General features: G+C 43.5%; 1 protein-coding gene across 3 annotated transcripts in view; it reads left to right on the plus strand.

Moving 5' to 3' along the window:
• STUM (stum, mechanosensory transduction mediator homolog) overlaps positions 1–26,429 on the plus strand; it is a 49,352-nt gene that overhangs the window by 17,466 nt on the left and 5,457 nt on the right. The window contains exons 2-4 of one of the 3 annotated variants that reach the window (XM_062571721.1): positions 15,533–15,712; positions 24,129–24,175; positions 24,328–25,167. In XM_062571721.1, the coding sequence (XP_062427705.1) occupies positions 15,533–15,712; positions 24,129–24,163 (215 nt within the window). In that variant the 3' untranslated portion in view covers positions 24,164–24,175; positions 24,328–25,167. Of the gene's footprint in view, positions 1–15,532; positions 15,713–21,352; positions 21,858–24,128; positions 25,168–26,429 lie in introns of those variants that run through there. The other 2 variants (XM_062571720.1, XM_062571719.1) reach the window with 2 other exon arrangements.

A 26,429-nucleotide genomic window follows, 5' to 3' on the forward strand; every position in this document is an offset into this window, starting at 1 on the left:
TCCAGTTTCCACGCATTCAGCCAAAAGACCAAATATAATCCTGATGACAGCTCCCATTTGCCTACAGGCACCCAAGGTCAAAGAACAGGTGGGTTTTGAGGATGTTCTGGAGAGGGCAGAGTACTCTGAGTGTTAGTTACTTGGAACCTTCCTGGAATAGTTCAGAAGAATATACAGCAAGTTCCAGAGGTAAATACAAAGATTTCTAAAAGTCTTAGACTGTCTCCAGTTTCTTGTAGGGGAATAGAATAGGAAGTGTCATGAAAGCTCTGCAGCTTAAAGCTCACTCTGTGCTTAGTGATCCTTCATGAATCATGCATTTAGGCTGCTTTACTCCACCTACGCTATATAAAACAACCACAGGCCAGCACATTATTCTGATTTTGCTCAGCTCCCAGAAAAAAGCACTCAGTGCTTTTACTGTGTGGAGAAGTTCCTCTTCAATGCATGTATTTTTTGGATGAGAACTAAGGTGAGCTATATGATCCTCAGAAGCAGCTAACAGAATAGGTTTGATCTATGATTCCTAAATTTTCCTTTGGCCCTGCTGTCCTTTGTGCCAACTTTCTACTGCCTTTATTTGTGGAATACACAATGTAGAGACTTGGGATCCTATAGCAGCATCTTCTGCTTAGATTATTGCATTGTCCTAATCACCCTTGTGTCTGAGATACAGTCATGTCATTTATTATGAATGGCTCTGGTATCTCAGGATGTTGTCCAACATAATCTGTCTCCAAGAAAAGTTTAGTAAGATGCAGCTGCTTTGTGATGTAGTCCTAATTGCACTGTCATCTCTGGATTTTGCATGGAACAGGCATTTTGCTCTAGAAAAATACTAATTGTAAAATTTCAGGTAAATTTTCATGACTGCATCTGGTTAAACAAATGTTCCTTTGAATGACAATAACAGGCGTCTGCTATCAGATTGTTCTGTGTAGCACAGTCAGACAAAAATACTTGCTTATTTCTTCATTGCAGGCACAATAAAAGATGAAAGAATAGCTCTAATGTGTCAGATTGTTGCTTTTGTATAATACTGTGCAAGAAATCTTTTTTTGTAAAATATGATGGAAAAGTGACACATTCTTATTACCAAAAAAAGAAGAAAAGGGAATTATTTTAGTTAGAAATTTGAGGTAATTTAATGCTTAAATGTATGCAATAATCATGGCAGAAATATAGACACTTGTAGGAATTAGAATAAAAGAGGAATTCTGAGTCGGAAGAAAATATCATGATACAAAGCAATGTATCAGTGGTCCACTTTCAGACAGCACACAATACTTGATGCTTTAAGCATGAAGAAAGCACAGACTTTCCACAGTCAGTATTAGTGAAAGTTACCTTTCTGCCAGTACTGACTGACTTTTGGCAGGAGAGAGTATAGCCTTCTTGTCATTTCCCACTGTTGTTAGAACTGCAGATAGCTACATGAATAAGAAAACTCAGTTTTAATCTCAGAGCTCACATAACAGTGATTGGAGTGGTTTACCCTATGTAAATTCCTGATACAGCAGCTGTCACTAACCTCAGTGAGATCTGGGGGCAGAAACATAGGTTAACTACAGAAATCAATTGTAGCAACAAGTTACATCATGTCACACAGGAACTACCACAGAGCCCTAATTCAGGTATACGGGTTTTTATGTTCCAGGATATATAAATGATAACAGCAACAGATGTTCATCAGCTCCAAAACTGGCAGGCATTTGATACAGTGTGTACGGTGCGAAGGAGAACTGTGACTGAGGATGGGCTATTGTGATTGAAGTGAATGTAATGAAAGGTAAAGATTGAGCTTGTTAATGCACAAGAGAAAAAGGAACTGGGATGACCTGAATGAGTAGGAAAAGGAAAGGGAGAAAGTTATAATTCTCCTCCTCTACTCTTCACTTGTGAACCTGACTGATGAGAAGGTTTGTGATGGTGTCATCTGTGAAAAACATTCACCACGTAGGGAAATGGAGTTTGTTTTTGCCATCTTCAATTTGAAACAAAAGGATGTTTGAGCAGAGATACGAGAAAGACTGGGCAAGACATGGCAGAAGTGTCCTGTAGATATGTAGGACTTGGAGTTACTGGCAGAGAGATGGAAATGGCACTTAGAGGCTTGCAAATGGATGAGGTCTACTGAAGACATGGTATACAGGGAACAGAAAGTCACAGGAGGGGAATGGTCAGTCTGTGCCTGTGTGCAATAGGAAAAGATAATAATTTAGTGTGAGAGATATCAATGACACAAGTGGGAGAGAGAAGAAAGGCAAATGGCAAAATGTCAAAGAGCAGAAAGCCCTTAACAGACTCCAGAGCAAGAACAATGTAGGTGGTATCACCTGTGGTGATACCACAGGTATCACCAGGTGGTCCTGGTTTCATGGAGGGCACAGAAGCCTCATTTGGAAAAAAGAGAAAATTGAGGTAATACTGCTCCATTTAGAGCAGGAGAGCAGGGAGGAAGGTGATAGCTAGAGAAAAAAGTGGAGCTGCAACACTGACACAACTCTTGAGGTAACAAGAATTACAACAGGTTATTTTCAGCAGCTGGGGTGAAGTATGGTTCTCATCTTAGTTTCAGCTATGCAGTACCACAGACTGAATGTGAATACAGTGAATCCATGCCAGAAACAAGCCTCAGAAAACAGACAGTTATTAAAAACTACAGGGTTACAGGAGACCTCTCAACTGTAAAATTTCCAGGCACAAAATGAGCCTAGAGAATCTGCTAGGTTCGTTGAGTGCCATGGTCCTGCTCAGATACAGGGCAAGGAGAGTGACACTGGCTGCCACGCTGAGCAGAGTCTGTCCCTAGTACAGCACCACAAACTTGTTAAAAAGTTATAAAAGTGGTGAATTTGGCACTTCTTACATGTATGGTATGTATGTTTATAGGAACAATTTTCTTCAAGTTTTAATTCTGCTTAAATCATGGGTGCATTCCCCTGTTCAAGTTCATGCCTGGACTGGATTCAACCTCACACAAAGTAGCAGGCGCATAATCTGTTTGCTGTAGACTGTTATTTAAAGACACTGTCTTTCTGCTGTTTGCACTTCTGAATCTCTGCCAAGATCAGGTTTGACCTGATGAGGCAAATTAATCCCCAGTGTAACTGTAGCAGTCAATGAATTTGTCAAAGGTGAATGTGGGACCAATATAGATATATTTTGTTGGCAATAGGAAAAGAGCATCAACAGAGTAATGAATAAAGGCTAGGTGCATAGTCCCTGAGCTGAGGTTTCCCTGTCAAGAAGCTCGTTCCCTGTGCGCCTAGCCTGCCTTTGCAACCAGATGCCTTCCTTCCTGTTCCCTCTGGAGCCCTCAGCTGAAGGGAGCATGCAGGATGCAAATGGCAGTCCTCAAGGGGCTGGGTGGTACTAAGTTTTCTGAGCTGCTCAGAGCCTGACAGGCACTTGAGAGACGCAGTGCGGAACCTGTCCTCGAGAAGACAAAGCAAGAGCAGTCCTGGCTGGTGCACCAACTGTTATTCCCCTTCCATGGTAGGACAGGTGCCCCCTGGAAAACAGCCCTGTTTTAGAAACCATGCTGGGAAGCCCAGTGGGAGAAGACTGTAGTGAATTCTCTTTTGCCAAATGGAAAGAAGTTCAGAAGCAGACAAAAAAAATTTTGTTTAGGTTGATTCTTGTGTTGCAGTGTCAGTGCTGAGTTTCAGGATTTGTCCCCTGCCCCAGTCTGGTGTATTCTCAATCAGAAAGGAAAGGACATTAAAAAGAACCTTGCCTAAATGTTAAAGGGAAAAATGGAGGTGAAGGCTTCTGGCAGCCTTGCACAGGAGAGTTGAATCATTTCCCCATTGTCCCTAAACTCACTATAACTTATTCAACATGAGAAGTGCAGAAAGGAATCACAGATGGCTTGAAACTATGCTAATTTCCAAGTTATTGTTATCTTATAATTTTCCCCAGTACATCTCACCCCATACAAATATTCTCTAACCTCTGAAGGTGTCCTTGAATTACTGTGTAATAGAGGTATTACTTTTCATATTTCACTCAGAATAATTACTTGCTAGATTGCAGTGTTGGGAATTCAGTGCTTTGTCATATCTACAAACAAATATGTACGTATTTTTATATAATGCCTACCTGTAGCTGAATGATTGATACTGGAAAATATTTTGTAAAGTAAAAATCTCTCCTATAGTGGAAATAAGGGCAAACCAGATACAGTTTCATGCAAACTGGAAATGCAAAAATTCCTAGAGACAGTGATGTGCTGGGGGTATTCAGATGAATTATTCTATTTGTTGGCCATCTTTAGAAAAGATAAATATAAGATCCCACAAGCATGCTTACATAGCTCTGCCAAGGCCTAGGCCTTTCTTAATGCACCTTGGCTGGATGAGAGAGTCACTATTTGCAGATAATCTGGCTCCTGAACACAACAGGGTTTCCATCTATTTTTTCTGACCTGCTCAATTAAGGAATGTTGTTTCCTTTAGCTTGGCTTTCAGACAGAAGAGATAGACGAGGCATTGCAGAAACGGAAGGAGGGATAAAAACTTTGCGCTAGTCAAGTCTATATTACTTTTGCTTTTAAAGCAACTCCCCTTAGATGTTGCCTGAGTGTTTTGATATGACTGTGTGTACAGTGAAGGGGGCAACATTGAAGGATGATGTCTGTTTACCTAAAGTTCACGTATCATGGCATGATCAGCACTTTCAAGCATGCTTTTTGCTCAGGTGCACTGATTCCTGTGAGCGTAACTGCACCTGATGTTTAAGAGTCAGAACAGCTCTTCAAAAATAAATTCAAAAGTATGAAGTGCCCTGTGTTCAAGAGCTGTCAGCGGTATAGTGGCAAGAGGACACGGCTTTGAGAAATTAAACTGAGATAGTTTGAAATGGCTATGTTAGGGAGAGGGAATCATTTGCTGGTCCCTAAATAAAGAAACTGAGACAAGGAAGACAGAGAAAGAGATTAAACAGACATGTCTTTATCAAATGTTTACTTTTAAGTTTTTAAAACAGCAAAGCCTCGAAAGATTTGAGAGTTCCTCTTAGGTGTTCCATTATTCAACCTCTATTTATATCAGCTAAACCTAGTATAATTAAAAATTACTGAAATACAGAATAGCTGAGTTGGAAGAGACCTCTGGAGGTCGTCTAGTCCAACTCCCTTCTTCAAAGTGGTTTAAACCACAGCAGGTTGCTCAGGACCAGAATGTCAGAGTGCTGATAAAATACCTGCTTATGCAGATACAGTGCATTAGCCTACATAGTCTCCACATTTTCTCAGACCAAATAACAAATCTTCCTTTTAGAAAACTGCCCTAGCTGTGTTTACACTGGGCTGAACTCCCTTGTCTTGGTTCGTACTGATATTCACAGAGCCTGTGAAGTCATGATTTGCTCCGTCTCCTCTATTCATGCAATTTCCATTGGGGTAGCACCAAGCATCAGGTACCACAATTATTTTCTCTGGCTGCCAACGAAGACCAGCTTTTGTTGGTCTGCTAGGAGCTGCCTATTGGGACTTAGCACAGGGAGCCAGAAGAGAACACACTCCAGATCCTCTCACTGCCTTTCCCTTAGGAGCCAAACTGTAGGCAGTAGGTTATGCATATAGGGCTTGCTTGGGCTGTGCACCTCACCTTTACAGTTGCATGTTAGCCCTTCACACTAGTGGCTGTTTGTACAGATCTTTGTCCTCCTCATCACACCCTGCTTTCTAATTTACAAAATTGGCTGTGTTCAAATCTATTGTTCAAGGATGTTAGCTTAGGAAACGTTCTACACATCTGTGTTTAAATAACTATTAAGTGCATAACCAATAACTATTAGTTAGGCATCAGAAAATTTTCCCTACCTTTGTCTATATTCTTAATCAGGTAAACAGTCATGATACGAGATTTGTGCATTATCTGTCTGAATCATTTGAAGGTATCAAAGCCAAACTTATGTAGGAAATGATGCTTTATATTGTATTTCAAATATGGTGTATATGATCAAAAGAGCAATTTTGCAGTGGCTTTACCTTCCATCTAAGAGATAATAATGCTCTTGTGAAAAGTGTCATACAAAAGGGAGAACTGGTCTTTAGCTAACTTAGAACAGCACTGAATAGAATTGCAGAGATCAGTGTCCCATTGTTTTAGGTACATGAAAGAGTAGATTTCCTTGGATAAGGACCATCTAAATAGAAGAAATATGAAAAGTATTGGTGTTAACATCTTATTTATCTTACTCTGACATTACCAGAATAGAGCTACAGATTCAGAATTATTTACTGAGCCTGCAGCAAAGCCAGGACTGAGTTCTGGTCTCCCAGATGGTATTCCGTACCTCATAACACACATAACACACCTCTATGCTAGGGGCTGCAATTCTAGCATGTCCTCTCTTTGTCTGAGACACTTCAGAATAAATTTTCTGAGACAATTCTGAATAAAAGTGTCTTTTTGCTCACCTCCTGTACACTGATCATTTCAAATCTCTGAACATCTATCTCACAGTTTTCTTTTACACTAGTGCTTAAAAGGTAATTTTTATTTTGCAGTAATTTTGGAGGCTGGTGCACTAACTTTATTACAGTTCCATTTCAGCTATCTTGGTCTGTAGCAAAAGTCTGTAGCTCTGTGTCCCCATCTAACCGCCTAATGAGATTAATTTTGTCTTATGTCTAGGTAGTCCCTACTTAACATAATTTGTCTTCAGAGTTAAGGACTCCAGGGTATCACAGCAAGCTCAGATGCACTGCTTAGTGAATCTGGGAAGTATTTAATCTACTCCTCCACAAGCAGAGCAAATGTGGTTAAGTAGCTTCAAAGGGCTAAATGGCAAGACAACGATCAGAAAGACAGAAGAGGAGACAACATTGTTATAGACCTCATCTTGAACTGTGCTTACGTGGCTGAATGTGCAGACAGCTCTTTACACTACCCTTAGCCTGCTGCTTGCTTTCCTTCTGCTGAATCAGAGCAGCCTGTAAGGGGGATTACCAATACTTATCTTAACTGTGCAAAAGGAGATGGAGGAAGACATGTGAGCATTTGCTCTGGCTTCACACAGTAAAATGCTGCTTTTGAACAGTTCCATTTTGAACCTTTATACTGGTAAAGAAGTTGAAAGTAAAGTGCCACACAAATCTGCCTTATGCTTTGTGTCCGACAAGAAAGCTTTCCTTAGTACAGATGGTACAGAATTAAGTTAAGTCCATCACTGCCTAATTGGCTAGAACCTTTGTGAAAGCTTTGGAGAATTCATTGCATTTTTCTTCTTATTTTTCACAGTTATCCACAGTTCCAGAGTTTCCAAAGTTATTTCCAGGGCTCTGTAGGAGCTGGACGTACCAGAATACCCAAAAGCTTTCTTTCACCTCTGGCTTTCATGGCCACTCTGAAGTAGGGAGGGGCTCTCTCTAGATACTTTGTTCTTGAAGCTTCTAAATTTGTAAAGTTTGGATGAAAAGCCACATCCATGTTATTTCAGTGTCAGTAGCATCAAATGCAATGTCTTCAAGCTTGTTTCTGGATATACAGGAAGAAAATAGGAGGCAAAAACTGATTTCTGGAGGTGCTTGTCTGAAAAATGAGGTATTTTAGTGGAAAGTTGTTCGCTCCCCTTGGTTTCTCTGTCACTTGGATCCTGAGCTCCTGCTAGGGGAGGATGAAAACTCCCTCAGACTAGGAGGGCAGTGCAAGTACATAGTCTGATTTTCTTGCATCACTGGTGGGGCATAATGAGGAAGATGGAACAAAAGCTGGGATAAGCACAGGTTTAATAGGAGACTGCATGAAAAAGGTCTGTATGGCAGGAGCCAGTAGAGAGAAACCAGCAAGTAAAATTGTTGCCATGAAATAGAGCTGTTAAACTGCTGATAAAGATACAGAGCAGCAGGAATGTTCCCACCTAGGACAGACAAGAGCTTATAGTGAGGTGCCCTAGCCACAGATGATGATCATGCCTTTTATTTTCCCATACGTTTGTCGTCATAATTGGAAGTCAATAGCATCATTTTTCTCAGTGCAGACATACTTAATAAGGATACAAATTTGTTGTCATTTCATTAGGAAAAAACAAACAACAACAAAAAGAGACTCTCAAGCAGAAGCAAGGCTGCACTATCTTGGATTCTTTCCCTAGCTGTACTGCTTGCGAATGGTGGGAGAATGGCCACATCACGATGCCTCCCTGCCTCTGTTCCCTATAATATGCAGACAGCCTGTTGCCTGCTTCATGGCAAACATCTCCCTTACAAACTGCAGAGCTCTGTCAGGGGACCTATATTAGTTTTAACCAAGCCAGTTTAGTTGTGGACAAGAAACAAGCCAGATGAGTCCATGGAAAGCTCAAGCTGCTGCTCCTAGACCACTTGCTGTACCTGAATTATGACTTGCTTACATCCATCAAAGCACCACTCTGTCCCACCACAATCAGCAGCAGAGACATGTTGAATAGCTACAGTGAGACTTGGACTGCTGGGGATTCCCAGGTCCTCTAGATCACAGCCAGTACACATTAGGAAAGGAAGATCACTGTGGGTGAGGTACTAGCATTATCTCAGGGAGAAGCTGGAAATAAGCGAGTTTGCTGTCACAAGTTCAGAGACTTGTCCGGAGTGTTAGCTGAAGAATGATTAAAAAAAATCTCCTTGTGGCATGTATCTTAGAAAGATGGAAAACCATATGATAACCTCTGGTTTAGAAGGGCTTATCTTAAGCAGTAATTAAGCTGTAAATGGTAAATATCGTTTGTTGTAACTTTTCTATTTCCTGCTTCTAAGTAACAAAACTTCTTTTTCTTTCCTTTTGGGAAATTGTACATTCTCCCCAGTACTTCAAACTATTGGAAAGCATGATACAAAATATCAGTGGCAGTTCTGGCACCACATCTTTATTTAAAAAGGGGAATAAGGGATCAGTCTGGATATCAGGCAGGTACGACTGCAGAAAATCTTAGCGGCAGAGTTCTGGAAGAAGTTGACAGGTCTGCTCTGCCACCAAGGATGCTATCACACAGCCGGGGCTGTGCATCACCGTTCAGCTAGAGTACTCCAACCTGAAGTACTTCAAGGACATGCTTAATTTTAAGCGTGAAGTCAATAGAATTAAACTGTAGGCTATTGTACAGGAGTGGATTGGAAAAACCTCACAAAATGATTATTGAACATCTGGCAGTGGAACAAATTATACTATGATTTAACTGTTTAGGAGCAGTTGCTTTTAAATGTTGAAAACATTGCAGAACTGCAGCATAAAAATAAGATAGATGGTTCTGTGTATAATTAAAGCAGTAATAAGTCCCTTCATCTTCATGCAGTCCCCGTCATATAATTTAAGATTTTTGTTGTATATTTTTAGTCTTGAAGTTTGTGAAAATTTGTTGCAGTCTGTATTTTGAAATTTGTAGTAAAAGGTTACATTTTCAGATATTAAACTTTTTCCAAAATATTAAATGAGAAAAAACTAATTTTCCATGCAAAAGCAGCGCCATTTTATGTACACATGGCTTATCTTGAGAAACATTAACTTCCACAGGAGGAGGCCCTCCAGCCCGCCACACCTGTGCTTTTGCTGCTAACTAGAGTGCAATTCACCTCAGGCACCTTCTGCCTGCTCTAGGAGGAAGCCACAGGAGAAAAAGAAAAGGAGGCTGAGGCATGGTAGAGATGCTTAGCAGTCCTGGCAAGAGCTATACACTTGCAAACTGCAAAAGCCACAGTAGTTCACACACAAATGGCACATCAAATGCTTTTCTGGACTGGCCTTTTCTGTTCAGAGACCTGCAATAAGCTTGGAATAAAAGGATTCTTATCTAAAAGAGTTTAAGTAAGAGCCTTAATGCTTTGTAATTTTGTTTTATTGTGCTGTTAATAGCATCTTCTTTGCAGCACAGCTCTACCCATGTAAGTGGAGGGGAATGGTTTAGGCTTTAAAAGACACTACTCTAGCTCTTTTTTTGAGCACATTTTAGTAGTTCTTTTCCCCTCATTGTAACCCAAAGGACTATAATTTAGCATTTCAGTTGATACCAAGGACTAGAAGAGGCCTCCACAACTGAAAACACAGCTTCTTATAGCTCAAATTAGAGTTTAATAAAGAATTCACATTACATAGGACCCACAGATTAACTGAACCAGTAAATAGTACATACACTGCACTACCAAGGAAACCCTTTTCCCCCACAGTTCTTGTTGTTCACACAGTTGTACCAGTACCTCTCATGAATTTTCAATAAATCCATATTACCTGCCTTACATATCTGTCAACACTGTTTAACAACAGCTAATATTCATTTTACTTCAAAAACTCAAAGGCATATGAGATATCCCCACACAGGGCACTCCCCTGATACAAGACAGCCATAGAAGTACTTCTCATTTCCACAAAATAGTATTAACTGCAACTCCTAGCACCAATCCTATGGCTTTCCATGCCCCTAGAAACACCCTAAGTTCCCTTCCCATCTTTGTCTGGGCTTACCTAGTTTCATGCCTTCTGCAGCTTTGCCCCAGCTCCTAGGTTATGGCATAGTTCTACTTTTCCCTCTGAAAGCAGAGGAATAGCCACCATTCTGCTCTCTTATTTACTCCCAGGTGGTATAGGAGACCATCTTCAAATGACTCTGGGGATTATGGGAAGAGGCATTTCTCAGCCTCTCCCTAGCTCCCTCTTCATGCTTGTGTAGGCATAACCAGTAGCAACTGTTCATGCTGCCCCTCATTATGGTAATTTTGATTTCTGCCATTCCTCCACCTGCAACAGGGCAGTTTGTCAGGCATAATTTTCTTGCAGCATAGAAACTTTCTGTTGTGAAGCTTTTGAAATCTGGTAGTCAGGGAAACACGCTAGGTTGCCTGGTGTGCTCAAATTACTTATACTTACCCTCTGGCCCTTGGCATTGTATCTTCCAGTTTGTACCCTAATTCTGGCTGGGCTCCCACATGCTCTTTCTGGGAAGATGCAATCAGAAGTTTGCCTGCCAGCTGGGTCTTCCACATGAAACTTGCCAGATTCCACGTTCAGCTTCAGTTCCTCCAACAGTGTCCAGGATAGACTTTCTTGTAAAAGCAATAGATAAATGCTTCTCTCACACAGCTTAAGAGATACGTGATGATTGCAGTGTTCAAGTAACACACAGAAGATGGTGCTCAAGAGAGGCCATAGACTAGACCTAACATCTACCTCTGTGCCCACCGAGTGACCTCAACAATAGTAAGCCAGGAGAGCTCCCTTTGAAGTGTGTTTTTCCTCTAGGAGGAGAACTGCCTCCCCCAACCCCCCCCCACCACCACCACCAACAACAAAACTATTCCTCTCATACTATTTCAAAGTCTCTGCAAAGCCAGGAACCCAGAGGTTATATTCTTGGGAAGACTAGCTGCACAGATACTAGCATACAGGAAACAGCGTATTGGAGAAAGGAGTTTATCCTGTGTAAAAGTGAGAGAATAGAACAGAGAGGAGAGGAAAGGAAAGGCAAAAAAGCTAATTTGAATCTCCCTTCACTGTGTTGTCCTAGGGATAACATTGCCCTTTCCTGTTCAGCAGCTGAAAACAAAGCCTTTCCATATTTACTTGTATAATCCAAAAATACCCTAATTCTGTGGACAGCAAGAGCAAACACAGGCTCCCGGGGACTTTCTTTCCTTGCCTGTTGCTGCTCATGGTGCTTCTGGCTGGCTGACACTGCCCAAGGTGAGACAAGCCAAGCTAGCAGCCTCGTCTTCTGATTTCCCTCAGGCTCACTGGGCATGTTGCCTTCATAGTCTGCCCCACAGCTGCTCCAGGGAAGCAAAATTTTAGCTCCCCGCTGATCTCTTGGAGGCAGCCCTGCTTGCAGGACTTGCTAGCTCATGGTGCCAGATGGCTTGTATGGCTCAGCCGGGTGTTTGCAATGGACCCTGAGGCTTATCAGGCTGAACTGACAGGTTGGTTCTGTGGCATATGAGAGCCTCTCTCCACCACTTCTCCTTCTATCCCCAAAGAGGGATATAGTAAGAGTATTAAGTCACCATTCATTCACTACTCCATAGAAGATCCAGAAAGCCAGCAATCCATGGATCTGCCATCTTCTGCTGCTGTGAATATTCACAGTGCCTGTTGTTGAAATTTCTCCTGATACAGTGAAGCTCTTAACTTGTCAGTTGCTTGTTTTTAACCATGTCTTATTCTGTAACCTTTTCCCACATCTCAATTTCTGAGTAATCCTGGAGTTACCTGCCCGTGGGATAAATTCAGCTATGACTATCAGTGGAATAAGCTCCTCTTCAAAGCTGAGAAAAGAATTAGAATTAAGCATATGTACTCACGGTTTAGAATAATCCCAGATTCTACCAGGTTTTGGGTATATTTTATTGGCAAGATATAAGAAATTCTTCGTTTATTTGAGAGTATTTATCTCATGTCATGTTGACAGGGCTCTAAGGACTTTCAGTTTACATTTGCTTCTGATGTTAGTAGTTTATGTTTGCTGGTTATATTCACTATGAGATCTTTTTGCACAGATGATATAATTGAACAACATAATTCCAGTTGCAATTTGCTTACCAAGTTTATAATTTATATGCTGTAAGTATTCAAATATCTAACTGCTAATCACAAAGCTAAGTGGTTTGATGCCCTAACTGTGATGCAGTCACAAGGTATCAGCAGATCCAGATTTCCTCTTTCCTTCTCTTCAAGTATGTGCTTCCAGATGCAAATTCTTCCATATTTTTAAACACATAGCTAAGCTAATTTCTTAAGGGGAAATCCTTTACCTTGACTAATATATTTTTAATTCTCTTCTACTTAACACTTTAAAGTGCAACTAGAGTTGGAGAAGGGCATTTTCTCTACCTTTGGTGTAATGTGGACAAAATACTTGTGGTCTAAAAGGAAGTTACCTTGACTAGAGGAAAAATGTTTCTATTTTATATTTTCTGATGTGTCTCAATTCTTGTTTTTAAAAATGCCAACAACTTCCCAAATATTAGCTAATCAGAACTAATAAAGAAAATATATTAGCTTCCATAAGCAGGAAAGTGGCCTAAACACAAAACTGGAAGCCAAGGATCCCAAACTGTAATCACAGTTTCATTATTAATTCTCTAGCTGGACATGAACATTTAACTTTTTTACTTGCTTTATTATGTTTTGAATGGGACTAGATATTACTTCAGTCACTGTTATGTTCAAAGAATTAATTAGCTAATTATGCACCTCACTCTAATGATGTAAAACACTTAAAAGCTTCACTAGAAGGATTTTAAGTTGTATCTTAAGAATTATTGCTCATTCCAACCTTTTTGAATTGTGAGGAATAAAGGTAAAGCAAGAAGAGAAGACTTTCATTTTCATTTTCATAATAAATACAGACATTGATTTCCATTTGGCAAGATCTAGCATCCTGACAGAAAAACATAAACACCCAGTTTCTGATCTTTCCTCAATCCATATTTAATCTCAGAGAGTGCTGCAGTATAATTTTGTAGAGAACAGTTTCAGGAAGCATTGGTTAATACTCTGGTTTTCCTTCTTTTTTGAATGAACTGTAAATGAGAAAAAAGGTAGGTAAAAGTGGGGAGAGACTTCAGGTTATTCCACATGGAAGACAGCAAAGCCACAGAGCAAAAGACAGCCCATCTGGAAAAGCAGTGGGCAGGCTGACGTAACATCCTTTAGGCTCATTGACTCACTATAGGTAACAGTCTTGGGGGTTAGGTTTGGCCAGGTCTGTACAGCATACTCAGGCCATGTGCCCATTTTATGCATGTGCACTGCATTTATGGAAAGGCCGCTGTCATGGCTAACAAACCTGAGGCCCTGGGAGTGAGTGACAAATGTGTACCAGCTGAGTAGTGGGATTTGCTCCCTGAGCTGGTGATGCAGCCAGCTGGCACTGGGACAAAGCACATAACGCAGGCTGAGCTCCTGCTTCTCTGCGTTCAGACCACCTATGGCTGTGCCATGGTCTTCACAGCCCAGCTGCTTGCACCCTGTCCTGCTCAAAATGTTCTCCAGGGCACCCATTTCACAGAACTGGGTTACCCAGTAGTATTACAGTTTAGCACCTTCCTTGGCCGTGTTGTATTTAAATTAAAAACAAAAAATCCACCCAAAGACAATTCAAAATGACAAGGTATTGAAATGCATACTTAGATAATTGAAGCTCCTGACCAATAGCTTGCATGTTATAGGGGATAGAAACAGTTTCTTCTGCTCTTCACCAGTGCTATGTATTTCAGCAGGTTGGTTTTGGCAAGGGCAAGGCTCCTCTGAGCTGCAGCTTTCAGCTGTCTGTGAAAAAGAGATGTTACCTGTGAGAAATGATCAGTCTTGTCCAACATGATAAATTCAGGAAGAATCAGTGTGGGGCTTTTTCCCCCCAGCTTTAAGTTTCATACCTCAATGAGATCCTTCGACTGAATTGTTTCATGATGTTTTAAGGGTGTTTGCAAGCTTCCTAAGGTTAGTTCACATGGAGCTGAGAGCTGCAGCAGCAGGCCAACAACAGCAGGCTTTGCCCTTTCTGCATGATCCAAATATGCTCTCAAATAACAGTTTGCAATTGAGGAAAGATTAATATGAAGCTGTAGTGCCTCATTAGCACTCCTCTTTTTTGTGTATGCCCCTTCTAGAGCGATATTTGTGAATTGACAACAGATTATTTTCATAGCGACGTGTCAGAGACATGCAGCTTTGCAGGGCCACTAATACTTTTACTAATTCTCGCTAGAATTTTCTCTTTTCATTCTCCTGTGAAGTAAATATTCTCCCCATTTTGGAGAGAGAGCCAGGAGGCAGCAGAAAGGCAGCCTGGTGTTTCCACAGACAGGCAGTGATCCCATGTAAGCCGTCTGCAGTGCATAAATGGTTACTGTTGCATGGGGTCAGGGGGAAAGGGGCAGAAATCTGAAGAGGCTTTTTCTGTCCTGGTTTTCAAGTACACATAGTGATGTAATTGCAATAGTTAGTAATGTGGTCAAGTTAGATGCGGCTGTGCCTCCATTTTTGCCTGTCTCTCTTTTGTGAAAGGGGAATGCCAGGGTTAAGTTGCCTTCTAGGAAGACAAGATTGACTCTGTGGCCAATGAGGTCTCTCTCTGTAAGGCACACAGAGTAGTCTGTAACAGCAAATGTATTTTTATCTTTTGAGAATATAATGCAGAGTTGCTAAAGGTGCTAGGACCTTTCGAGGCTACAGCTTAATTCCTATTGATTCAGGACTTGACTTCCCATATATTCTGGGTTGCTACAGTCATTTTCATCCAAGAATGTATAATTTTCTCCATGCTCCTAGGACTAAGCAAAGTAGGAGACCTTGTGCCAGAGCTGCACCCTCGCAGAGTATGTCATTCAGCAGTGGGAGGTGGACTGCTCTTGCGATCTTGAGACTACAGATTTAGCATTAGGTGTCCACAAAGGCCTCAGCATGTCCTGCAGTCTGTGCATGCCTCTTGGACAGTGTTTCAAGGTTTTCAGCACTGCAGTGAGAGCCGGAGCAGTTGCTATGAAAAGTGTATCTAAAAGAAGGAATCTGTCAGAAAGCCACAGCTTTCACTGGATGTTTTATTGCTGCTCTCTCCATAGGGACATTTGTATCAGCTTTCACCGTGCTGTGCGGCGCCCGGACCGACCTCCCTGACAGGCACATGTGTTGTGTCTTCTGGCTGAACATCGCTGCTGCTCTCATTCAGATCCTTACAGCAATTGTGATGGTTGGCTGGATTATGAGTATATTTTGGGGGATGGACATGGTCATTCTTGCAAGTAAGTACAATGCGCTCCCCCTCCCTCTCCTGACTTCTCCCCCTTTGACCATGCTGCTGGGACTCTGCTTATGCTCGTACAAGACATCGCACTGCTCCTGGAGGCAACGCAAGCCACAGGCTAGGTACTGCAAGTCCCTGAGAAACGCAGAGGAGTTGCAAGCAGAGGATTTTCAGGCAGCAGAGTTGCTGGAAGGTGCTGCATGTACCAGGCTGCCCTGTGACACACTGGGGAGAATTCCCATTCCACTGCTCGGGTTAGGAACTTCATTTCCCCTTTCGTAAATTAAAATATCAAGGAAAGGTGAGCCCTCCTCCCCCAGTTTACCGGGATGGTGAGCGCTGTTATCTGCAGCCCCCTTCCTCCCTGGTCATGTGAGCGTGGGTCTGAACAGCACCCCATCTCCCTCATGACTCCCACTGCACCTTCCCAGTCGGCGCACTCCCGTTAGGCCTTCCCACTCTGCCCCCGTGTACTCCAGCTAGCTACCTGCAGGGAAGCTCCTGCATTCTCATTTCTGCCGAGGATCCACTCGTCCACAAGCTTTTCTTCATGTTTCATCAAATTCTTAGACTAAGCAGGACAGTTCTGTTTGTCTGAAAGTGCTCCCTGGAGCGCTGTCCTCTGTCCTTTATGAGGAGACTGAAACACTAGTCTAAGAGAAGAGAGGAATTTTTCTTTAAACATACCCAATCCAGGTCACCCAGTTAGTTAACTTTGTATTATCTCTGTATTGCCAATCTAAAATTCAAGACTGGTAACTTTATCTGCTAAAGACTTACTAGTTCAAGATGAAGCTTTGAGAAAAGTTGAAACACCTCTCCTGAAGCAGTTATTCTGAAAAGCATCTTTTCAACTAGTTAACACTTAATTCTGCCTTCCTAAGTTTCCCTCTAAAGGTTTCAGCTAAAGACAAAGTTATTGTAGTTCTTCGTTTACTCTGAGATGCAGCAAAGTGGTGTTCATGTTTTGATTCCATTAATTGCAATGACAAACAAAGTTATTACCATCTGTGCCTTGATTTCAATAAGCTTCCAAATTGCCTGAATTTCTATGGATCCAGCAGCTTCTTTTTCCCTGCATCATGCAGCAGAGGATAAAGGCGATAGGTTCCTCTCACCTCCCAGGCCAGAAGCAGCCACTTGAGGTGCTGAACATACCACAGAGGTTCCCCCCCAGCAAAAGCTGTGAGAGGTGGGTGGGATTTGCCCCAGCAAGCAGATCTGAGACGTTCCAGACCAATGGGGGAAGCAGGTCCCAAAGTGAGGGCTTCTCCTGAGTAGTGTCTTACTGGTAGCTACTGCCTTTTTGTTTGAAGGGGCTCCACTTAGTCATCCCTGTTGGTGACAGCTGTGGCTGCATGACAAAGCAGGAGAGAGGCACTCAGGAAATTGCCAGACACCCACTTAAAGATTAAATGGGTGAAATTGGAAAAACCAGCAGGAAAGCAGTGCACATTTTCTGCTACCCAACCCACTGGTTAAAACCATTCACCAAACCACCTGCTCCGTTTTGAGCCAGCCTCAGTGTCCAGGCAGAGCTGAGAGCTATCCCCAGGAACAGCATACAAGGGAGATCGAAAGCCTGCCTGTGAGCAAGACAAGGCTCTCATCAGGACGCAGGCAGCACCACGCTTCATTTTTTCCTAAAAAACAGCTACCACATTTCATCTCAGATGTACCCACTCTTTAAGGGTAGCCCAAGTTATTGCTGAGTATAAATTGTAAATCACTGTATATTTGTGACTTGTCTTTGAGAGCTTACCCAATTTGTCTGTAATCTCGTAATTATGTGTTCATACCCATAAACATGTGCACACTGCTCCTATCATCTGGCTAAAAGGGCTGGTTCTCAGCAGAGTCTCACTAATTTCCCAGTCTGGCTGCTAGGGAACAAGGTGCAGCCAGGTGGCATCTGTCAGAAGCTGCTCCCATCGCCTGGCTCTATCCCACCACTGGGTTTCGTCTGAGTGAGTAACACTAAGGCTGCGACGTCCCAGGCTACAGCAACAGGGATTCACCCAGGCCCCTCTGCTATGACTAGAGTAGAGTGGAGCCAGCATAACATACGTTATGTTAACCAGTTATATAGAGTACAACAAGGTGCAGCTTTTGGCGTTTTCTTGCTGCCTCATTGAAGCCATGCAAATGGCTGGTTTTTAATTTTACTTACAGTGCAGAAAAAAATGATGGATAAAACCAGCTTTTAGTTCATGGAGAACAAAAGAAAAACTCATTTTTCAAACAAAAGAAATCCTACAAGTGATCAAATGCTCCCAGCTGGTTCAAACACACTGCCAGACCTGAAATGAAACGTTTTGTTTTCATGTTTTGTTTGCATGTTTAAAAAAGAATAACTGAGTCATTTAAAAATGAAACAATGTTTCAAATACCAGAAATGAGACATTTCATTCAAAAGCACAGCCATGAGATGTTTTGCTTCGGTTTGGGTTTGTTTGCATACCAACAGAAACAAGTTGGTGCAGCGGACAGAAACCCTCAACACCTCAGCGAACGGGAACCTGTGTTTGAGAGTGGAGGCAGCAGATAAGAAATACCGAACCACTGCCCATCCATCCCTGAGGGTGTGCCATGCACATAGATGGCATGGTGTGGGTGGGGGCGAAAGGCAGCACAGGGGACATGATGACTAAAGATAGCAGCGGCCAGCAATGAGGAGAAGGCCAGGAAGCCAGCTAGCACCAGCAGCCAGGGCTGGGCTGCTTCTCAAGACTGTTGCGGCTGAGGTGAGGGGCCCACTGGCCTAGGGTAGAGCGGTTTGCTGACACATGTGCCTGTATATTAGTCCATAGAGATCTGGGTAGGAGTTAGAGAGGCTTGTTGCAATTTTTCACTTCCCTTGCTCCCTACCCTTCAGCTTTTAAAAAGGGAGCTCTGCAGGAGCTTGTTTCGCGAAGAGAGCTTAGAGGATCATGTCACACTGCCTGTCTTTAATGAGAGGAAACATTAGAAGAATTACAGGCCAACCAGCTATACTTCAATTCCTAGAAAAAGAAATCAAACAAATGACTTGCACACATTTAGAAAATACAAAGAAACAAAGTAACAGTCAACCTGAATTTGTAAAAACCAAGCTCTGTAAAACTGGTCTAATTCCCTTCTATAACAGAGAAATTAATTTTATAAATAGAGGAGACTCATTAGAAATACATCTCAACTTTCAGACTGTGACATTGTCTTACAGAACATTTCTGTAAGCTAGCCAGGGAGTTTTCTGGATGAAAACTCATTTGAGAATTGTTCTCTGAATACAATTTCCATAATTCCTTCTCAAATATAGAAGATATAAAGAAAGATATTTAAAAGTTCCCTCCTGAATCTAGTTCTGTTCAGTATCTTCATTCATGGCTTGGATGATGGACGAGAGAACATACTTAGCAAACCTGCAGACACCAGACAGCTGGAAGGATGCAGGTACAGTGAGAACAGGACTGGAATTCAAACAAGATCCTGATGAACTGAAGAAATAGTCTGAAAAAAAATAAAGTGCTGTTCAATTGGGACAGGTCCAAGATATTAAAGAAGGATTAATCAACTGCATAAATACAGGCGAGGGAACAACTTGTTTTTCAGAGAAGGATCTGGGGGCTATAGTGAATCACAAGCTGAACATGAGTGTACAAGAGCATGTTGTTGTGGAAAGAAAAACACCACACGGGGAGGTAAAAGCAGGAGCAGAGCCTGTAAAATATAAATTAATCCTTTTCATCCTACTCAACACTTGTAAGGCTGCAGCTAGATTTCTGTGTCCAGTTTTGGAGCCTGTATTTCATGTGGACAACTTGGAGAGAGTCCAGCAGACCACGAGAAAGGCGACAAGAAGGTTTAAAGGGCTAGTGAACATGGCAGAGGATAGCAGTTCAGCCTCAGAAAGAAAGACATAAATTGCAGCAAGAAAGGTCTGTGTAGAAATTAGGACATGTTTTCTGCCAGTAAGATCGAAGTGCTGAAGAGCTGTCTTGGTGGGATGTGGCCTCTCCATCACTGGAGGACCTCACAAACAGGTGGACTAACGTCTGTCAGGAGGGGCAAGGGAAAAGGGGATGGACTGGCTGACCATAGGGGGTCCCTGCCAGCCCTGTCTTCCTGTAAGATGTCCTTTAGCAAGAGGTATCCCAGAAGGCAGATTAGCTGAATGTAGTTTTACTGTCACACTTAATTACCTTCGGCAGTTCAATCACATGGGACATTTTCACAGTGTCTCTGCTAATTTAAATGAATTGCTAGCTGGTCCCATTAGACACCAAGCAGATACCATCTTTAGCCAGCCATATGGCTTTCAAAACTGTCCTTTGTTTTACCTCTAGTCTAAAAGCAAAGGTAGATTAAAAGGAAGTACTTTATTCTTTTGCAAAAGGGAATCTGGACTCTCTTTCTGCCCTATGTCCCTCAGTCCCGCTGCTGGCTCTGAAATACCAGCAGCTTTGCTAGCTGCTGTGCAGTGTTGGTGCACTGTGGTCCCTGTGAATCACTTACTACACTGGTGAGGAAGCAACACGGAGCTGAGGTGAAGCAGAGCTAACTGAGGGTGCTGATAGCTAGCCAAGACAAACTGGAAAATGAAACTCTAAAGCTTTTCAGATAAATTTCCCTCTGGTAAAAGCATATCCTGTCCCCAACCCCCACAGTGCACATCTTTGCCACCTATGGAGGTGTCATAGAGGACAAAAGTAAGGGAATATTTGCTGAGGAGTTGTTTTGCCTCTGGTGAACGTAGTCAAAAAATCAAGTGTGCTTTTGGAAGGTAGCCCCAGCTCAGGCTGTGGCCTCTGTGCGTGTGGCTGTGGGCAAGCGAAAGCACTAGGACTGGCACACTCCCGGAGCCAAGACCTGTGCAACAAACTGCAGCTGCGTCTCTGCAGGGTAGACTTGAGAGATTCAAGAGAAACCTATTCTTTTTTTCTAATCCAAATAGAGCTGTCCTCTAACTATGCCAACGGAAAATAAATGAAATAACTTTCTGCAGTCTCCTGCCAAATGCTGCAGTGGGACCAGGGTCTTAAAACATTTTCCAGTTGTTAATTACAGACAGGGTTTGCAGCATGCAGTGAGCCTGAGGCACACAGCAGTTGGGCGTTATCTTGGGGGGGGTGCAAGCAAGCTTGGCAACAAACTGGCAAGAATTAGCCAGATAGTTAGTTTTCTTAGCTCTTGGTCTGTCACAGTGTACCACCCATCATCTTGTATACCATAATGTCTTGTTTGCTCCCTTCCTTTGGCAAAGGCTCCCTTACTTAAATCAAACCCGTGAAATAGCCATGTCACCAAAGAAAGTGTTTGTCAGAGCATCTCTTGGGCTCCGAGGTGTTAGTCCAGGTTTGGCTCAGGTCCAGCCACCTGAAAAGCAGATGAGGATTCCCCCATCCTCTCTAAACAAGAGCCCTGAATGAATGAAACCATCCACTTCAAATGTAAGGGTTTTAAATAAATAAAGCATTGTCAATGTTTAGCTCTGGTGTGAATGTTTAATTGTAGAGCAGATGTTCTCTGTTTACTCTGCAGCCTCAAGTTATTCATTCTTTTCTAGTTCTTTATGTGTTTCAGATATATTGTCTACAGTTACATTTCTCCCTCTCTCTTTCTTTCATGTTCCTTTGCCTCCTTTTGTTCACCATCAAAGTTTCACAAGGTAAGTTTTTTTCTGTTTCTCCTAATCCTCCTCCTAACATCCAGTGGCTGAGTTCTGGCAGGCGTACACAGGCCAGTGCCCACAGAAACCCCGTGCACTGCTCCGGGGTGAGGAGTTGAGGTTCAATTTGGGAGGCATCACCCCTCTCAGTCCAAGTCCAGCTGTGTGCATATACTTGTGCGTGTCTGTGTGTGTCTGCGTCTGCGTCTGTACCGTGGCTGTCTCAGCAGGCCTGAGGGAGAGCGAAGGGTCCTGCCGTGTTATGAATGCAGTCCCCATGTGGACCAGCATCTTCCAGCAGCAGGAGAGCCTTGGTGGGGTTCACTTTCCATTTCCCTAAGATTTCCTCCAGATGCAAACCTGTAATGATTCACATAACAAATGCAAATTTAAACCAGCTTACTTAAATTGCTGACTTTGTGCACAGATACTCAGATTGATTTAATCTTGATTCTAGAGCTGTCTGTTTTACAAAACTTTACTTCAGTGTATTGCCGTGCAGACATACTGGTAGAAATGTGCTTTATACCAGAATAGCTATTCCAATATGAGAAATACAGTAACTATTTTCATATAGAGTCTATTTAATAAAATAAATGTCTTAAGTATTCTAATAAGTTTAGTGGAGAGCAGGTCATCTTTTGGCTTACTTTGATCTTGTAAAGAGATACAAGCTTAACTCCTGTAATTGGCTTTCAGCCAGTTTCAACGTCAATATGCCCGTCTTTGAAAGAATCTCTATTATATTTTAATTAAGGGATGACTACACAAGCAAGCTGTGATAAGCATAACTTAACCTGCTGATGTTAGCTGAGAATTTACAGCATGCCTCCACCTCTCTAGTCCAGGTTTATTTTTGCCCCATTCTCTTTCCCTGAGCAAGTTAAACTGATGCAGTAGGTAAGCCCATAACCATTAGGCCTTTCCTACTAGCTGATCTTGCCTACTAGTTAACTAGCTAATGTAGTGCAGAATAATGTGTGCTGGTAAGTGTCACTAATCCTGTCCTCTGTTCCTTGTGCTCATTTAACAGCAGCAGCAGATCCTGACTGCCAAGGTTGGATGCATGTGTGGATTTTTCCAGAGTACAGGGAAATTCATTTGCCAGGGCTAATTCTTAGTTCAGCAGAAAGTCCCTCGAAGATAGAGGTTGTGGCTTTTTGTGTTCGGCTTTCTCGAGAGACTTACAAAAATCTTGCATAAGAGTTGGAAAGAAATTTAAAAACATCAGTGGAAAGGTGTTTGAAGATTTAAGTATTGTTCTGAGATGTGGACACTTCAGTAGTATTTGAAATTCAAAATATAAAACTGACAGTCCACATATGTAATTCAAATTACATATGAAAAAAAAAGCCTGGATTTTTGAAACATTTCTAGTTGAAAGAGCTTCACTATTACATGCAGTACAGGTAAGGACAGATTTTGTGATTTTTATTTTTAAGAGATCTTTTGTGTTGGTGTTGTTGTAATAACAATCCCAACTTCTCCTACAAAGAAAACAGGAAAAACTTCTGCTGAGGTCATTGTGACCACCAGGGAGAGAGTTACAAAGTTGTGTTTCTCATTATGCTGTCTGCGCAGGAGCACTGCTCTCCCACCACCCTCGCCTGCCTGGCCCTGCTGGAGGCAGCCCGGGGGAGAGTCCAGCCCCACTGCGCTTGCAGCCTCTCTTCAGCCACTGCATGCAGGAAAGCAAATCAAGCAGGGTGCTCCTCCCAGGCGCTGCGAGGAGGAGTGGGAGGTTTCAGCCCGTGCGGTGCCTGTACGGCTGAGGCTGATCCGCGCAGCTCGGCTCCAGCGTTCCCAGAGCCATGCTTGGGCAAATGCAAAAAAAAAATAGCCCCAAGGGCTTTGCTGATCCAATGATGATGTGCGTTAACCCCTGCTGCTCCCCCATGGGGGAAGAGGCGAGGGAATGAGCAAGAAGTGGCAAGAAACTCAGTTCCTCACTCTGCTGGTGCACAAAGCTGAGTGGCTTCATGGGGCAGTTTATACCCCTGCTAAAAAGCTCCACGCTGTCCTGCTGTTCTGCTGGAGCCACTCTTGTGCCCTGACGTTCTGCTTCAATGCTGGAGCAAAGCAAAGGTGTACTGAGACACTGAGAGCATGAGTTTGGAAAGGGCCCCGTGGAGGCATCCTGAGGTCTGTGGCCCAACGGATGGGTTAGCTTGTGATTAAAGGTTGCACCCTCTTCTCCAAGTGACATTTGTTCACCCACACAAATAGCTGTGTGAGTTAGTTACTTCCAGAGAGTCTGGTTAGAAAAAGGCAGGTGGGAACCCGAAGGTGGGTTCCTTCAGCCTTCTCCAGCGGGCAGGCTTCTGGTGGCACGGGAGCCAAATGCAGAACTGCGAGTACAAATGTGAGCATCTGGGGTGGCATGGCCACCGAGCCTGTAAAATCCCCAGCAGTCACTGAAGCACCTGAAGAGTAGCGTGTGAAGGCAAGCGTGCGTGCGCGCACACACACACACACACACACACACAGACTTCTGAGCGGAAAAACCTGCTCTGATGCAGAATAGTTCAGGCAGAAAATGTTGGATTTCCTTGAATTTTCAAGATATTGGGGTGCACTGCAATTTGCAGTCCCAGGTACCTCCAGCATCTCTCTAACCACTCAGCTGACCAGGTGCCATCCTCGCTGGGGGTCCCTGGGGTTGCACGTGCCCCTTGTCGGGGCAGGAGGCTCACTACTCAGTGAGCCTGGCCGCAGCTGGGCATGGGGCATCGGCACTAACCATGTTCCCTTGCCCTCCTCCTCACAGGCTACAAGGAGCAGGGGATCCCTCAGCAGCTGTAGTGGCTGGGACAAGTATGTTCAGAGACACGCAACAAGAGATTTCCTTTGGCAGCTGTGGGCCACGGACCTTTTCATTATCATTTTTCTTTTTTCTTCCTTTTCTTCCTTTTTTTGTTGTTTTTGGTTTTTGGTTTTTTTTAAACCTGGTTCATCTGCCCATCCAGCGGAGCGGAGATGCAGAGCAGCTGATGGAGACTTGCACTGACCTGACTTGGAGGCGGCGATGAGGCGCACGCATGCAGCGGGTTAGGACTGGCCAAGGGCAGCGCGTGGCAGGCAGCCAAGGCAGAGACGGGCACCGGCAAAGGAAATCCCTCTGCCGAAGAGGGTGCCTGGGCAGGCAGCCACCCTGGGAGAGCTGCTGGTGGGAGATGCAGCTCTCTCCATCCTCCCAGCGGGAAGCAGCTGAAGACATTTTTCTTCCTTTTAAGCTTGCCATTAAAGGAAACCAGCTGTGAACATCAAATGCCAAGGAGCTATTAATAGATGTATGTACAGTATGTAAAAGCAAATGAGTGGTACTTTTTTTTCCTCAAGAGTCTGTTCTTGACTGCTTTGCAGTAGCAGAGGGACTCAGCTCAACCCCTTCTGCCACGCGTGTATTTATGATGCTCAGCGAAGCTCTGTCATTGCAGATGTCCTGAGAAATTTGCTTGCTGTAAGTCATATTTTACTGCTAACGTGACTTGGGCTGTCCCCTGCTCTTCAAATTGCTGGAGCCATGACAAGACCGGACCTATTGCCAGACCCTGAGAAACTGCTTGAGCAAAAGTCTGCTCCTCCACCATATGTTGCGTATTCTATGTTTAGGATGGCAGGTGACGCTGTGCACTGTCAAAAGTTTCTCATGTAAAAAGATTCTAGGGGGACTTTAAAAAAAAAGATTTCTCCCTTTCCCCTGCAAGAGACTTGCTGGCAGTGTCACTGTGCTTTGGAAGCGGAGCCCGTTGCGGTGGTGTCTGCTGGCCACGTCTACATGAGCATCCCCTCTCTGCATCCCAGCGGTAAGTGCCTGCGACGCCAGGGCCGCGGCTCAGTGTTCAGCGGTCATCCGGGGAGCACTCACAGCCAGGAGGTGCCCAGCCGAGCGAGGCACAGGAACAAGCCATGGTTTTCCGTGGCTTGAGGCAGGGAGGCTGGCTGAAGCCAGCACCGCAGCAGCCCTGGTGCCAGCATGCTGCTCCTATGGCCTCTCAGCCAGCTGTTCGGAAGAGCTTCACTCTAACCTGCTCTGCATGGGTGGGTGGGACCTGCTGGCAGGACTCAGGTGCTTTTCCACTCTGTAAAGGTGGTGTGAAGGGCCATTTGGAAAGGACAGGACCAGGCTGCTGCTGATCTTGCCCAGAGGAGGCTCCTCCCAGGAAAAGGGGAGGAGCCTCCCCTTCCCTGAGAGCCTTTGCCTTCTCTGAGAGCCATCTAAGCATGACAGAAGTGAGATGCTTTTACAACCCATCGTTTCTTTAGTGAGACAACTCATGGGCAAGGGTAGGGGGCAAAATCACACTAACATGTAAGGTCCCTGCCTCCCCCAGCACAGCTGTTTGTTTTTGACACATATTTGGGATTTCCTTGCAGAGCAGATCCAGTCAAGAAAAGTAACTTCTGCAGGAAAGAGAGCTGAGAAGCAAAACAGCAGCAAGTGTCCCTGAGCCCATGCATCTCCTCCTCTGAGCACATGCACTACACAAAGGACAGCAATGTTGGCCAGGTTTGGAAAGACCCAGCACTCTGTTTCCTCTGCACTGCTTATTTAGCTCTCAGAGATGTGGCAGGCAGCTCGCACAGAGAGAAGCTGCCTTCCCTGGGTGGAGCAGAGCCCCTCGCCAGGCAGGATGCAGGGCAGCCATTGCCATGGAGAAGAAGTCGGGTAGGAAGGTGACTTTATTGGTTACATCATTAGGAAACATGTCTTTGCCTTACTGTAACCCCAGGTGTTCTCCTGACAACTGAAGATCAACCACTTTTAATGTAGGGCCCTTCCTTCTCAAAAATTTCCTATCTTCCCAACCTCTCCACTCCCCTATAAATTCACAACTCCTAGGAGTGTTTCACTAATTCACATAGTTCTCATTCATCTGGACTTAGAAATCAACCAAAACAGCCCAGTTGCCTATGCAGCAGAAAATAGACACCAAGATCTCATCGTACATTTCTCAACTCATGAAGTACTTCTTCAGAGCTGATGGTAAAGTATAATTCATGGTCCTAATTCTGCCCTTGATAACTTGTGGTAGGACAGGACTTGTCTAAACATGTGAGTTTACCC

This window comes from Rhea pennata, chromosome 3, assembly GCF_028389875.1.
Source record: "Rhea pennata isolate bPtePen1 chromosome 3, bPtePen1.pri, whole genome shotgun sequence".
NCBI classification, from domain to species: Eukaryota; Metazoa; Chordata; class Aves; order Rheiformes; family Rheidae; genus Rhea; species Rhea pennata.